At 39.8% G+C, this 17005-nt stretch overlaps 1 protein-coding gene across 3 annotated transcripts in view; it reads left to right on the top strand.

Annotated features, from left to right (window-relative positions):
• Nucleotides 1-16088, top strand: part of esyt1a (extended synaptotagmin-like protein 1a) — a 129581-nt gene extending 113493 nt beyond the window's left edge. For all 3 annotated transcript variants that reach the window (XM_048618902.1, XM_048618903.1, XM_048618904.1), the window contains 8 exons: nt 2077-2163; nt 2437-2580; nt 3815-4050; nt 4352-4444; nt 7003-7134; nt 9879-9975; nt 11213-11262; nt 12099-16088. In XM_048618902.1, coding sequence (XP_048474859.1) covers nt 2077-2163; nt 2437-2580; nt 3815-4050; nt 4352-4444; nt 7003-7134; nt 9879-9975; nt 11213-11262; nt 12099-12120 — 861 coding nt within the window. In that variant the 3' untranslated portion in view covers nt 12121-16088. The remainder of the gene's footprint in view (nt 1-2076; nt 2164-2436; nt 2581-3814; nt 4051-4351; nt 4445-7002; nt 7135-9878; nt 9976-11212; nt 11263-12098) is intronic.
• The last annotated feature ends 917 nt before the right edge of the window (nt 16089-17005 follow it).

The raw sequence follows: 17005 nt of genomic DNA, 5'->3' as shown, positions 1-17005 counted from the left end.
TTTACCTATCAGAGCCAAGTCTACTTAACAAGAACTACTATTTATCACAAATAAATCAATTCTAACCACTGATTTAAAAAAATTAATTGTCAACATATAAATCTAGTTAAAACTCCAACCTCCTTCCAAACCGCATCCTGCACATACATATTCAGACAAAAATAAGTTGGCTTTATGGGTAGAGGGGGAAAAAAAAACTGCGGTACCCAGTCCTCCTGACTCAATGGAGTGTTCTTTTTGTTTCCCAAGTCCATCAACTCTTGGATCTTTTCCTTCAGGCTCTCTCACTTCTTCACAGGAGGCAGAGAACAATTGGTTCACAAATTATAAAGTCTCTTACTTTATTGGTTAAAAGTAACAGCTTATAGCAACTGGTAGAGAAAAAAATAAACTGGCTTTCTTCAGGCTTTGGATTTTTGACTGGAGAGCAAGAGAGACACCATCTACCCTTGTCCGAAAACTTCATGTCACTGCCATTCACACCCTCAAGCTGGTCAGCTACCCAGGAGCCAATCAGACAGTTATTATCAGGTTCACAGCCTTTGGCATCCACAACTGGTCACAATTCCATAAAACAACCAGCAACCTGTTGCCAGTCGAATCTCACTTTATACACAGCTGGGCCATCGACAAACATCTTCCCCACTGCTTGAACAAAGCAGCAGTGTAAATAAACAGAGTTTCAGTAACCTGTTTTTTTTTTTTTAAAAAGTGCAGCAATCCTGTCCACACTCCTTTGTCGTAAAATAGTCCTTTCCTAATTCAGTCTACAATCAAAAACAGTAAAATCTTCACAGTTTGAATAACTGTACCTCTTGTCCAATAAACCGGTGCTCTTTGTTAAAGAAGACCGGCAGCCTCGTGAACATGTTCGGTGACTAACAACAGTAATCAATTGCAAAAATAAAGCTATGATCTATCAAACCAGGTTTCACTGTTGGATCCCACTTATAAGATACAGGAGGAGAATTAGGCTATTCAGTCCATAGAGTCTTCTCTGCCATTCAATCATGGCTGATATGTTTCTCAAATCCCTTCTCCTGCCTTATTCCTGTAACCTTTGATCCCCTTACTAATCAAGAACCTTTCTATCTGTCTTAAATACACTTAAATATCTAGTATTACTGTCAGCTGGAATCATTACACCTAGTAGCATTTAATGGAGATAGCGTGAAGGGAGCTTTACTCTGTATCTAACCCCAAGCTATACCTGTCCTGAGAGTGTTTGGCACTAAATGTTCCATTCCTGACAATGAGACTATCATCTTTTTAGTCTGAGAGTTTGAGATTGGGAGTCACACTGATGAAACCCACACTTCAATAAATGTTCCTTTTCTTTGTGCACAACTACAAACTGTTACTGAGATAGTAGGAACTGCAGATGCTGGAGAATCTGAGATAACAAGATGCAGAGCTGGAAGAACACGGCAGGCCAAGCAGCATCAGAGGAGCAGGAAAGCTGACGTTTCAGGCCTAGACCCTCCTTCAGAAATGGGGGAGGGGAAGGGGGTTCTGAAATAAATAGGGAGAGTGGGGGAGGTGGAATAGGAGGTGCAGTTCCTGCAACCTTTGGGTGGCATCGTTGTGGCACTGGAGGCCCAGGATGGACATGTCGTCTGAGGAATGGGAGGGGGAGTTGAAATGGTTCGCGACTGGGAGGTGCAGTTGTCTAGTGCGAACCGAGCGTAGGTGTTCTGCAAAGCGGTCCCCGAGCCTCCGCTTGGTTTCCCCGATGTAGAGGAGGCCACAACGGAAACAGCGGATACAGTATACCACATTAGCAGATGTGCAGGTGAATCCCCTCCCTAACTCCCCACCTACACTCACCTTTACTGGCTCCATCCCCACCTCTCTGACCTGTCTGTCTCCTCTCCACCTATCCTCTCCTCTATCCATCTTCTATCCGCCGCCTCCTCTCTCCCTATTTATTTCAGAACCCCCTTCCCCTCCCCCAGAAGGGTCGAGGCCTGAAACATCAGCTTTCCTGCTCCTCTGATGCTGCTCGGCCTACTGTGTTCATCCAGCTCTGCACCTTGTTATCTTACAAACTGTTACTGGTGTCTTTCTGTTTTACAGGTTATTAATAGCACAGAACTACCTATTTGGGAGGAATCATTTTCATTCCTTGTAGGGAATCCAAATTTGGAACGTATGGAGCTTCAGGTAAATTGCAAGACTACCAGAGCATGACATGCTATTGTTAATCATATTTCATATCTTGGTTAAGTCACCTCAGCACATCAGCAAATCCATCTCAGTATATTATCAAACTTAACTCAATGGGCAGGAACAACAGACGATTGAGTAAATTTAATGGATTTTGTTTTTATCAGATTTTAAATCACCATATCTAGCTAGCATCCTTTTACTTGACTTCAATGGTGCTGGCATGTGATATTTTCATCTTTAAAAGGTATTTTCAAAATTGTTGCCTAGGTTAAAGATGACAGTCATGTCCTGGGGACTCTGACACTCCCACTCTGCCAATTGCTGACCAGCAAGAATCTGACTTTAGACAAATGGTTTAAGTTAGAGAATTCAGGACCCAATAGTCAAATCATGTTGAAAGTCATGCTGGGGGTAAGTGAATACAAAATAAGTATTTACTGTTTCTTTAAAAGTGTGTGTTGCTATGTGAACTTGGATGTATGTATATATGTGTTCTGCACACTTGTGTGTACCTATGCATGTTAATTTGTATGCATGCTTGTGTTTACATACAAAATGTAGAAATGCTTTCTACGTATAAACATAGAAAATAGCAGGTGTATGCCATTCAGCCATTGGAGCCAACTCCGCCATTCAGAATGATCATGGCTGAACATCCATTCCCACTTTCTTCCTATATCCTTCGATCCCTTTAGCTCTAAGAACTATATTTAACTCCTTCTTGAAAACATCCAATGGTTTGGCCTCAGCTAGTTTCTGTCGCAGAGAATTCCACAGGTTGACCACTCTCTAGGTGAAGACATTTCTCCTCGTCTCAGTCCTAAAATGGCCTAGCAAATGTGCCTGAACTGTGACCTCTGGTTCAGGGCTCCCCAGTCGTTGGGAACATCCTTCCTGCATTTACCCTGTCTAAACCTGTTACAATTTTACAGGTTTCTATGAGATCCCTCTCGTTCTTTAAACTCCAATGAATATAGTCCTAACTGATCCAGTCTCTCTTCATATGTCAGTCCTGCCATCCTAGGAATCTGTCTGGTAAACCCTTCGCTGCACTCCCTCCATCGCCAAAACATCCATCCTCCGATAAGGAGACCAAAACTGCACACAATACTCACCAAGGCCCTGTACAGTTGCAGCAAGATATCCCTGCTCCTGTACTTGCTATGAAGGCCAACGTACCATTTGCCTTTGTCACCATTTGCTGCACCTGCATGCTTCCTTTCAGCAACAGGTGTACAAGGACACCCAGGTCTTGTTGATCCTCCCACTTTTCCAATCTATTGCGATTCAGATAATAATCTGCTTTCCTGTTTTTGATATCAAAGTGGATAGCCTCACATTTATAGACATTATATTTCATCTGCCATACATTTGCCCATACTGTGATGAATGGCCTTTACCACACAATGAGGCCTGATTCAAAGTAACCCTGACTGTCCTTCCACATGTGAGGCTGCTTTAACTGTTCTATTCCTTTGCATATGGGGCTGCTCAGACTGTTTCAATCATTAATTCCAAGTTTTCTGTTCTTTGTAGCTCCAAGTGTTCTGTTTATACATGTGGGTGCTCTTTTTATGTAATGGGTTTGCTGCAATTGTTTTTTTATTTAATGTCAATGTTGTGTCTTTTTTTTACTTTGCCACAGATCCTAGTTTCTGAGCATTCCAGGGAACTTTTCTCAATTCAATCTATGGCACAGGACCCAGCTAGCTGTGAGGTGGAGAATGTGTCATTCTTGCCTTCAGTTAGTGATGAGAGTGAACTGAAACCTGTTTCGTCATTAGCAAATGATCCCAGTAACCATTCAGTTTCCGACAACAGCAGCGTTCCAACCAGTGAATCGGTGTCATCTGAACTGGATCTGCGACAGAGAATGCATCGGTAGATGACAAGTTTTTAAGTTTCATATTAATTGTAAATTATTCCATTGAGTATGTTGACTACACTAGCTTTGTTAAGCCTGGTAAAGGTCAAGCGTTAAAGGTCAAATCATGCCATAATGCCTTGTTCTCTAATTTGCAGTCACCACCAGCCCCCCCACAAAGAAAATCAGGGAGGAGACTGGAGTGTGGCTGGAGGCCTCTTAACATTGAATGGCTCACGTGACTGCTCAGAAACCAAGCTGCATAGTTGTTGTTCATCTTTTCATATAACCACAGACACTGTCCTTTTCCTGTTTCAGCAAAATGGATATTTTAGAGTCACCACAGATCAAGCTGACACTGCAGTACCACATGCAGCAAGGAAAACTGCTACTTATGGTGCATTCCTGCAGGTAAGGGTTTGGTAGGCAGTCTTTGTATTTTACTACTGATGACTTATTACACTACACAGATCAGTAAAATCTGTGGACTGTTTCATAGGTCCTGTACTGACTCCATTTTATAGTCCCCTATGTCCTTTATTCACTTAATTAATGGAATACCAGGATATGCATTTTTGAATTCTCTCTTTCTCTCTCCTTTCCTGTTTATGCCTCTTCTCTATCAGGATATATTGATTGCTTTTATGGAGGATTCCTGCAGATTTAGGAATATTATAGCTACGTCACCTCAATTTGTTAGTCATTACATCTATTTCCAATGGAAAAATTCTCAATATTGTAACACTTTCACCAGATTATAATAAATTGTCAAATGCAGATGGTACTGAATTCCTAAATTGAAAATTGTGAAATCAGACTTTGAATCACTTCTACCATTATTGTTGTCCTTTACAAAGTGCTAATAAAGGATTCTCTGTTCATCCTTCTTCATTGACATACCACTTCAATCATTTTAGAAGCAGTTCATCCAAGGTTTCCTAAATTTGTGCAAACTTTTCTCTCCTTTCTCAGAATACCATATTCTTGTTTAAATTGGAAATGTGAAATAACATGGAGATAATGTCTTTAAGTCTGCTCTATCATTCAATACGATCATTGCAGATCTGATGATTCTCAACTCCACTTTCCTGCCTCATTCCCATATGATTCCCTTGTTGATTAAAAATCTGTATCTCAGCCTTGAATATACTTAATGACCCAGCCTCTACAGCCCACAGTTGTAAAGAATTCCACAGATTCCCTCAAGAAATTCCTCCTCATCTCTGTCTTAAAAGGGCCATCCCTTACTCTGAGATTATGCCCTCTGGTCCTAGACTCTCCCACAAGAAGAAACAACCTCTCCACATCTATCCTGTCAAGTCCCCCAAGTCTCCTGTATGTTTCAATAAGGTCATCTCTCATTCTTCTATCTTCCAATCAGTACAGACTCAAACTACTTTATCTCTCCTCCTCCTAAGTCTCTTTCAAGCACCTAGATGCATTTACTACTTTGTGGCGGTGAATTTGAGATTCTGTTCACTTCTGTATAGTTTTCACCATGATTCTTAACAGACCAAAGAGAGAGATGTCATGGTAACTGTGCTTGGCCTAAGTAAGTATGCTGAGTGTTCTGGCTGGAAAGGTAAGAAATTACTGAGCGGGAAATACAACATGTCAGTGTGCAGCACCAGAGTCCTGAGCTTTGATTCCAACCACGGTTACTGATCGTGTTCAGTTTAATGGTGGTGCTGTATGTTTTCCCATAAGTGACGTTATGCATAGATTGGTCAAGTCAGGTCTTCACGAATCAGCAATTCATCTTATCATGTTCTATATTGATTTCAGCAAACAATGATTTTATCAGATCCCTCTGAGCTTAACTTAACATTAGGTGCAGTTCAGAGACAAAAAAAAGCTACTGAGGAGCATGAGAGACAATCAATTGATTTCACCTCATCAGTGCTTCCTCCCCGACATGTGTGAGCATGAGTGCTTAAACAATGTCCAGGGTAGATGGTGCATGAGGCTACATCAAATGAAATTCACAACAAATTTTCAAAAAGGATAAAATTGGTCAAGAAACATTCTCAATAATTAAATGGAGACAGTAGTGTTAATAAAACATAAAAAAATGAACTGATGACCATAGAAAAGTGACAGCTCAGAAACAGGCCATTCAGCCCATCATGTTTGTGCTGGCCGAGTAAACTAGCTGGCCATTCTAATCCCATTTACATGCACCTAGTCCACAGCCTTACTGGTTACAGCATTTCAGCTGCAGATCCAGGTTTTTAAATGAGGTGAGGGTTCCCACCTCAGCCCTCAAACTGGGCAGCAAATTGAAGACACCCACCACCCTCTGTATGAAAATTTTTTTTTCCTCACATCCCCTCTAATCATTCTACAAATCATCCTTTCCCTTCTGTTCATTGAAAGAAAGCATCCCATGTGCCTTCTTTACAACCTTATCTACCTGCCCTGCCATCCACAGGAACCTGTAGACATATATTCTCTCTGACTACTTCTATTCCTCTCAATACCTTCCTGTTTATTGTCTTGCTTTGTTTACCTTCCCCCAAATGCATAACCTCACATGTCTCCGGTTTGAATTCCACTTGCCAGTTTTCCACCCACTTAACCAAACTATTGATATCTTCTTGCAGTCAACAGCCATTCCTCTTCACTATCCATTATCCAGCTAATTTTTGGATTGTCTGTGAATTTCCATAATCATGCCTCACATTTAAGTCCCTTGGGTTTAACTTGTCTCCAAAATACTGACTTTCCATTCTAATAGATGTGACTACAAGTTACATTCATCTGCCATCTAGGGAACAAAAAAAAGCATGGATAGCAACCCACAAAGGTCACCGCACCCACTGGCACTGGAAGAGTTACAGTTACGGAAGTCTACTGCTGAAACAAGAGTTTGCATGAAAGATTACAATTTGATAATTGAAAATGATCTCTACAATACAATGAAATATGTACAAAAGCTTTGCTGAATGTTGGTTGGTTGTTTGTTGCAGGAATCTGAAGCTTCATTCCAAGGAGATCCCTGATCCATATGTCTCTCTAATTCTGCTCCCTGACAAAAATCGAGTGACAAAGAGGAAGACAAGTATAAAAAAGAAAACAATCAATCCAGAGTATAATGACAAGTAAGGAACGCAGAATACTTGAGGAACTCGTGGAGCGGGTGAGAGAATGTGAGGCTATCCGCTTTGGTAGCAAAAACAGGAAGGCAGATTTTTATCTGAATGACGATAGATTGAGAAAGGTGGAGGTGCGACAAGACTTGGGTGTCCTTGTACACTGGTCACTGAAGGTAAGATGTAGATACAGCAAGCAGTGAAGAAGGCAAATGGGAAACAGACCTTTCAGTCTGACTAGTCCGTGCTGACCATGTTCCCAAACTAAAATAGTCCCACTTGCCTATGTTTGGCCCATATCCCTCCAAACTCTTCCTATTCATGTGCTTATCCAAATGTCTTTTTTTAAATTTTGTGACTCTATCTGCATCCACCGCTTCCTCTGGCAGTTCATTCCACACACGGACCACTTGCTGTTTTTTTTAAAAAAAAGTTGCCCCTCATGTCGTCTTAAAACTTTCTCCTCTCACCTGAAAACTAGGGGCATATTTTTGAACTCTCCCACCTTAGGGAAAAGCCCTTGCTATTCACCTTATCTATGCCCCTCATGATTTTATAAACCTCTATAAGGTGACCCCTCAACTTCCTATGCTCCAGTAAAAATAAGAAGTCCCAGCCTATCCAACCTCTCCCTATAACTCAAACCCACCATTCCTGTCAGCATCCTGGTAAATCTTCTCTGAACCCTGTCCAATTTAGTAATATTCTTCCTATAGCTGGGCTATACAGTACAATACAGTACTTCAGAAGAGGCTTCACCAACATCCTGTACAACCTCAACATGACATCCCAACTCTGATACTCAATGGTCTGAGCAGTGAAGACAAGTGTACTAAACACCTTCTTAACTACCCTGTCTACTTGCGACATAAATTTCAAAGAATTATGTGCCTGAAGCCCTAGATGTTTGTGTCCTACAACACTACCTAGGGCCTACCATTCATTGTATAAGTCCTGCCCTTGTTTATTTAACCAAAATGCAATACCTCCCATTTATCCAAATTAAACTCCATCTGCCACTTCTCAGCCCATTGACCCAATTGATCAAGATCTCTTTGTAACCTTAGATAATCATCTTCACTGTCCACTATACCACCAAATTTGGTGTTATCCACAAAGTTACTAACCATGCCTCCTATATTCTCAACCAAATCATTTATATAAATGACAAACAAAAGTGGACCCAGTACCAGTGCTTGTGGAACACCGCTGTTCACAGGCCTCCAGTCCAAAAAACAACCCTCCACCACCACCCTCTGTCTCCTACCATTAAGCCAATTTTGTATCCAATTGGCAAGCTCACCCTGAATCCCATGTGATCTAACTTTACTAATCAGTCTACAATGCAGAACCTTGTCAAAGGCTTTATTAAAGTTCAGGAGGAGGGATTTCTTGCTGCAATTGTACAGGATCTTGGTAAGTATTGTGTGCAGTTTTGGTCTTTTTATCTGAGGAAAGATGTTATAGCTCTGGAATGAATGCACCAAGGGTTTACCAGACTGATTGATTGCTGAGGTGGCAGAACTATGATATGAAGAGAGACTGGATTGGTTAGGATTGTATTCACTGGAGTTTGGGGGAGGGGGGAGGAATCTCATAGAAACCTATAAAATTCTAACAGGCTATGAGACATGGGAAGGATGTTCCTGATAACCGGAGAGTCCAGAGCCAGGGGTCACAGTTAAAGGATACAAGGATAGGCCATTTAGGACTCAGATGAGGAGAAATGTCTTCAAATAGAGAGTGGTCAGCCTGTTGAATTCTCTGCCACAGAAAGCGGTTGAAACCAAAACGTTGAGGTTTTCCAAGAAGGGGTTAGATATAGTTCGGAGGGCTAAAGGGATCAAAGGTTATGGGGGAAAAAGCAGGAGCAGGGTACTGTGTTGGATGGTCAGCCATGATCATATTGAATAGCACAGCATATCTAATGATTTAAATAGCCTAATACTATTCTTCTGTTTTCTATGGAAGAGAAGGTAAAGAAACTGAGGGAAGAAGCAATCCAAGGAAAAAGGGGAGAGTGAATGAAAAACAGGCTTATGAGCAGGCTTGGAACTAAGAAAGGAAATATCCATTATACCTAAGGAGGCAGTGTTATTGTCCGGATACTTCTAAATAGCAGCGGTAACATGATCGTAAATTTTTGACCATCCTGTTATTTAAACAGTAAAATCATGCCACCAAATCTGACCTTTGCACATGTTTACAACTTCATGGAATTTGGGAGAAATTCATGACTTGAGGGAATTTTGGGACAATAATAGGCACATAATTTGTGTTTTATTGTTTTATAAACAATATTACAACATTTTAAATAATCCGATTAGATTCCCTATTCAATTTGCCTCTACAATCACAGTAAATTATAAACAGTAAATTACTTTTAAATGGTTTGTGAAATGTTCTACACATCTCCCCTCTATCTATGTTCTAATCAGAAGAAATCTGTCCTTTTTTCCCATATCTGGAACAACCTCCGAGGGAACAAAGTTGGTTTGGGGGTCAGTTGGAATATTAGAAATGGGTATGAATTAAAATCTGTCAAGAAGGTGGATGATAAGTTAGAAAGACAATTTTGAAAAAAAGGTTCAATTTATTTTTTTCCCTCTCTGGAAAGCTTGGGGACAGGAAGCTGGTGACCCTAAAATAAGATGCCAACAGTTGGTGTGGTAAGGATACATCTAGGCTGATGGGCACATCGGTCTTTTCTTATTCTGGACTTCATGTTCTTGTGCTTTTTTCTCCCTCCCCAGATTTGAGTTTGAAATATCATTGGAGGAAGCACAGAAAAGAAAGCTGGAGCTCACTGTGAAGAACAGTGTTTCCTTCATGTCCAGAGAGATTGGAAAGGTACACCTCTGTGCAATTTGCACAAAAGTTGTAAATGTCTAGAAAAAAATTCAGCACTGCAATTATTTTAAATTATCATGATTGAAGTGGGAAAATTGAATAGCTACAAGCTGCATCAATCCTGAGACTTGTTGTGACACTGGGATAGCAACTCGGATCAAATCAGACTTGATTTGCAACACAGTGAAATTAAAGCGTTTGATGACCCTCCATTGCTTATTTGTTTCTAACTAGACTTTACAAATAACCGATACCAAGTTTATAACTTCAATAAAAATTAACTATTTATTATTAATAATATAACTTTGCAGAACACAGATAACTGCAAGGCATTCTAATTAATATATCTAATATGAGCCCAATTTTTTTTGATCACCAACAACCCACTCGTGTACCGACAAACAGGCGCAATTAAGGGATAAGTTAAAAACAATAAAAGAATCCTAAGTTGCCAGTCCAATAACTGTTTTGTTAATGAACACCAAGCCTTTGTGAAATCCATGAATTGTATTACAGCAAGTAGGATTGTATCTTGCTTTAATTCTGAAGTCACCAGTCAATGCAAACTGCTTCCGGAGACTTTTCCTCATTTCTTGTAGACTGGGGTTCTTTTCTCGGTATTTTCAACAAGTTGATGATTGGAGAAATAACAACTAGAGTGCAAATTTTAAAAAAACCCAGTTCCTGTAGCTTCCAAAAAAACTCTGCCTCCTGCCCAAAAGCCCAGTCAAAACCCAGTTCACCCTTTGGTTTCTGTTTATTTGTCAACATTCACTGTGGTTGGCTGGCCAGCACCGGTCCCCTCTTGATTAACCAATTCAACATCCAACTCACTGGCAGTCCCTGAGCGTAACAACATCTCGGTGCCAGTTCGCCTGTCATGTGGTTGGAACAATACTGCCTGCATTATCTTTCCAGGCCGGTTTCCAACAGAAAACAACATCAGTCTTTTGTTCTCTCCTGTTACTTAAAAACCAAACTGCTGTTAAGAGTTCAATTCTCAACTGCAACTCTGTTCCAAACCAGAAATGAGAAAAAAAAAGAATGATAGTCTCAATAGGATTTTATAAAATCATGAACTTGCTGGAAGACACTCGAGGTATTTGAGAATGTTGGCAGGATTGTGATCATTTCCCTCTTGTAACTACTTCTGTATAGCTATTATTATTTTTTTGCCCTATTGTCTTAATTTTACTAAATCTGCATTGCAACCAAGTCCTTTTTGCTTCTCTTCCAGCTCCATTTTGATCTGTCACCACTTGACTTGACTCAGGAGATAACACAATGGTAAGTGAGCAAGCCATATTGTTGGAATAAGACGTGGGCCAAGGAGTTGCATATCATTGTCAGTTAACTATTTTCATATTGTGTTTACCATATTTTAGCAGTAACTGATCTTTCTCAAGTTCACACTGATACTTCCCTACCTGATTTTTTTCCTCTTTCTCATTCTTCCATTTTCTTTAATCATAGTAGTGGAGATTTTTCCTTGGCTGATGACTAAAGAATGAAATATGGTCAATCTCCTCATGGTGAATGCAGGGGTTTTGGGATTCATGTTTTCAGAGAAGCAGCAACAACAGTTTTGCAACCCAAGATGATTAGCAGATCTGTGGAACTTCCTGTCTAAATTTCTCTGAAGCAGTGAGGTGCTATTTGATTGTCAGAAACTGTTGGTGTAAAGTAAAAAAGCAATAGATCTTGGAAATGACTTTGGACCAGTACTGTAATTTCCAAGTTTTATTGTGTTTTTTGTAAATGATTTCCTTTGTGACACGTAGATGGTAACGCTAGTGTTAGCATAAGCCACGTCACTAAAAAGACGAGGACAGTATCCGGCTCAGCTGTGATGCCCTTAACAATTGAAATACCTTGTCAATATTTGTTGTTTAAACAGGGGTGTGTTATAACATGTCCAAACAGCTTGATTTAAAAAATACTATTTGTTTAGGCTGACAGATGAAGGTATCACCATTTTTGTGATGCGGGGGGCTGGGGTGCTGGTCACTGTCTTTGAACCTGTTCCCCAGTGAGTTGCTGGTGCCAGGAAGGGAGAGAATATTTTCTAATGTATTTTTGAAAAAATACCAGATACTAAAATACTTTTTCTTTTCTTGTTACAGGTTCGATTTGAAGGAAGAATAGAGTGGTTCTGTGGCTTTATTAAACCCAATAATGAGTTTGTTTTTGGTTTATGCCAACTTTTTTTAATGGTTTTATTTCAATTGAAGTATTTTATACCACTTAAAGTATTATGTTACAATTTTTAATGGCATTTTGTATTCAATGACTATATTTTATTTGTTTTAGTTCATCAAGTAAGTTCCAGAGACTGCCTTCAGCATATTGAGAAAGCCACATTGTCTACAGCATTAGTCCCTTCCTGTGGTTGATGTTTATCTAAACATCAGTGGGGGAGGGAGAGATGTTCTTGGAAATTGTGATGCTTTTTCATGTCTAGAACAGATCTAACTCCGACATAATGCAGTGGAAATCTATTTATTTTAAGTGTCTTATGTGAAAGAAGTTCAGGAGGCATCAATGCAATTCCATCTATCATTTAACATATAATTGCAGTCTTAATGAAAACTTTTTAAGGATTGCTAGTACGGAAAATATAACTTTCAGACTGGAACAGAGGTGTACAGAAAATGGAACTGAGGCAGTAGTGAATTTAGTGTTACGATTGATCCAAGTTGTGTAATAGCCAATCGCAGTATACTGTTCCAAGGGTATGAAAGCAGTCATGTTTGCCAGCAGACAACTTTCCAATATTTAATCAAGAAATTAATCCAAAAAACTAAGTTCTACATCATGGAACTTAAAGAACTGCACGTATTTGAATCCTGGAGTTTACCATCATCTTTGTGTTTCTTGTGGCATCCGACAGAACAATAGTGCAGACACCAGTATTTCAGCAGCAACCCCTCTCTCAAATGGCACGTTACCATCACACTCTTCAGCAGCGCACCAACAGGAGTTGTACCCCCTCCTGTTCTGTGCTGCCAAAACACAGACCTGCCCCTTGACCCCTCTCTCACCCCACCCCTGAGTTATAATATTGGGCCTTGCTTAGTTTATGGACCAATTTCAGTTTAGAATGAGTTGTTGAGCACTGTATCAGAACCAGGTTTGCTGAAAACAAGCTGTGAACAAGCCTCTCAAAAAAAGAGTAGAAATTGCTTGTGTCTGCTTTGGGGCTCCGACTTAATGCAGCATATTGGACACTGGGCCTCATTAACATTTTATGTGCCACAGCACCACAAATTTGCAGGCACCTCACACTGCAGGTGATGAATATCAGGCCATCTACGCTGCCAAGAGCGACCCCGAGGTATGCTATGGGAAAGATATTACACTCACTCCATCTGGATCCATACATGTAAAAATAAACCTTATCTATCTTTTCCACCGGGGCCGCTCAGGAATTCTGAGTGGCGTGGACTCAACATCTGTTTTAGGCAGCTGCCCAGAACCCCCGAAAAGCAGTCTACATAAATATGGTACAACATGTCCTCTAACCTTTTTTTCCATAGTACACTGCTGCTTTAAGTGTGTGGGCCCTTTTCAACTTCCTTGTGGCACACCCTTCAAGGAGCATCTTGCAAGGGTGTTGCTCCCTACCAGCCCAAATGTATTACTGTTACCCTGTTTTTTTACCCCTGCCTGGACTTTCTACTGCAGTTAATATAAAGATATTTAAGGGTTTTAGTGACAACACATCCAAAAATATGGCTTTCCAATGCTTTGGGCAGAAGCTAGTAGTGTGAACAGCTCTGCAATATAGTAGACTGAGAAAAACTAAGCTGAGGTGAGTCAAAACTGGGAAAACTTGCTCCACTGGAATGTTTGTTGTGCAAGCTGAAAAGTGCAATAAGGCATAGCAACAAGTTCCACATTAGAATGAGGGAAGGCCATGGGTAGAACTATGAGTACTGCCTGACCCTGCTCATAGCTTGACTCCATGGTGAATAAAACTGAATTAATTTCAGAGGTCAACATGGATTGCTTGGAGCTATTGTGTACAATTTTAAGATACCTTTTATAACCAAATAGTTCATATTTTGGAGTTCTGCATAAATCGTATGCACAAACATTTCATGCTATATACCAGGTTTTTCAGTTGAATCTTTGTCATTAACTTTGAGAAAGCCTTTATATACTCTGTGTTGTTAAAATATATTACGTATTCACGTAGCAAAATCAATCATGACCTGGTGTAACTTTACTCTGTTCACATTTCACTCTGGTGCATCCAAGATTTTCATTGTCAGGTTTTAGATTTAGATTGTTTGAAAGCTGGAATATGTTTTACCTGAAGATTAATAGTAGGGCAAATCAAACAGAAATTGTTGGAAAAACTCAGCTGGTCTGGCAGCATCTGTGCAGAGAGAAATAGAGTTGATGTTTCGGGTCCAGTGATCCTCCTTCATAATAGTAAGGCAACCACTGATGTCTGGCTTTTGGTTTTGCCATCTATAGACCTTGTACAAGTCTTTAGATTCCTTTGATCCATTGGTTTCTCCTCCAATTCCAAGTCCATGATCAATTAATGAAATATTACTCCTCAAAACCAAGACTGATGATGTTGTAAAGTAGACTGCCAAGTATTGATGTCAGCATTTTGGAAACTGTTTATGAAATAAATGGAGTATCACTGTGGAAAGGGAAAATCTTTCAATACAAAATACTTTACAAAGCCAATTTTGGTAAGGGTTATTAAATAGCAAATATTCCAATCTGTCCAAATCCACAAGGAGCCTGTGAAAAGCCAAATTAGTCTTCTGACTGGAAAAGGCCCACTGAGCTACTGTACTCCAGGGGCCTGTATCTGATCAGCTGTCACAGATTTGAGTGGGACACCCTGGGATGTCCTGTGGCTGTGAAAGGTACTATATAAATGAAAATTCTGTCCTTTACTCTAACATTCAGCCTGGGTTGTGCTGTTCATATTTGGATTTTTTAATTTGCCAATTTGATAATCAGCTCTGCAAGGATTCGTCTTTAATTCCAATAGAAACTTAGAATGTTGTACAACTTTTGAGATACAGAATTTGGATTTTGTTCCTGTTGAAAATTGGTTTATAAAAATGGCTTAAAAGACTACATCATAATATTTGATAAACGGTCAAGAGTGATCAATATACATCTAAAGACATGATTAGGCAAAATTAATGTCAACTATTGATAATCAATTTTAGTGTTCATACCTAAGGTTTCTTTTTTAAAGGTGGAGTTAAACTTTGTACCTGAAGCTATGTTTGAAAGTTTGCATCCAGACAGTCCTTAAAGTCACCAAATAACACCACATTCTCTGCTATGAGCAGGATTCAAATCTGCAGATGGAAACCCCATTTGGATTTTGAGTCCAACGCCATAAGCTCTTGGCCATCAGAGTCCAGGTTTCTCTCTGGTTCAGAGTTAATGCAATTCGATGATCTCATTCTGGTTCCTGCTTTTTTCTTTTAATTAATTCATGGAGTGCGAGTGTTGCTAGCAAGGCTACCACTTATTGCTCATCCTTCATTAACTTTGAGGAGATGGTGAGGTGCTTTCTTGAACCACTGCAGTCCTTGTGGAGGTATGGTGCGTTAGAGAGGGAGTTCCAGGATTTTGACCCAGCAACACTGAATGAATGGTGATATATTTCCAAGTCAGGATGGTGTGTGGCTTGGAGGGGAACTTGCAGATAGTGTTTCTGTTGCCCTTGTCCTTGAGCTTACTGCTCCTGTTCTTTGTATGTCAGACAGGAAACAACAGGACTGCTCTACATGGTGAAAGCCAACCAGCTATTTATAATTTAAATTCTTCAATATCTAGAGCTTTCCTTTCATATGAATTATGTAGCCATTATTTTGTTTGTTACATGATAAATAAAACTGTGTGATGTTGATATTTTCAACTAAAATTGCATTTATTAAAGAAAAACATAACTAGCATAAAACGAACTGCTACTTTTGCTAAATGTATAGATCCACAATAGCACATTGTGATTTGAGCACTTGAATATGTGGATCACTTAATAAATTTAGATTGATAAAGTGGAATATTCCTGCATGTACATGTATTGTATTGCTATATAATAAAAGGAGTGAAAATCCATATATATTCAACCTTTTAGTTTACAATTTTGATTATTTACTCTATCTTTAACTGGGGTAGCTTGGCACAGGTGGCAACACTCTTACCTTGGTATCAAAGCTTGTGTATTTAAGCCAAAGACTAAAGTACACAGTATTTTGCCTTTCCTAAAGTACATAATTTAGGTTGATGTTTCAGTGCAGGACTTGAAGAAATGAAACATTGTTGATAGTATTATGTTTCATGTAACCAACCTGTTTATGTAAGTGATCCATTCATTTGTTGCAAAGCAGCATGCAAACACCATGCTGCTTGCTAATATACATGCTTGTACTACTTAAAGCTAACCTGCAAATCTGAAAGATGACATGCATTTCAGTTCAGCAGACATTAGAATGCATTACAGAAGTAACTGGGACCGGAAAGACCAAGAAATGGCATGACATGACATGGAAGAAAGCAGCTCTTAGGTACTAGAGGTCTGGGTGCAAGAGATGGAAAAAGCATAGGTCCTCTAGCCACAGGAAGGCCGACAAATTCTGAGAAGTCAATGGGAACTGACATCCATTAAGGTCAATGCTAGCAATGGACTAGTAGTTAAGGTCAGCGAACGCATCTTGAGGTGCCACGTTCCATCAACTGTACCACTAGCCTCACACCTATCATTCATCTACCGACAATTTCTATTAAACAAGAGTCATATCTCAATTTTACAGCTTCACTTTGCTGCAAGCCTCAAAGAGATCTTACACCTTTAACACATCTTGAACCATGATAATGACCAGGATCATCATATCTAGTCCAGAGGGCAGCCAGGCAGGTAAGGTTTCCCCATAAAAATAACTTGCCGCGTGAGTCAGCGGTGGAAGTGGTGAGAGCATGAGCTAGGGGGCAGCTGGGAAGTGAACTAATATATTCGGGCTAACAAGGTGTAGAGCTGGATGAACAC

Source organism: Rhincodon typus, chromosome 41, assembly GCF_021869965.1.
Source record: "Rhincodon typus isolate 14 chromosome 41, sRhiTyp1.1, whole genome shotgun sequence".
NCBI lineage: Eukaryota > Metazoa > Chordata > Chondrichthyes > Orectolobiformes > Rhincodontidae > Rhincodon > Rhincodon typus.
This window is presented reverse-complemented; position numbering and strand designations above follow the sequence as displayed.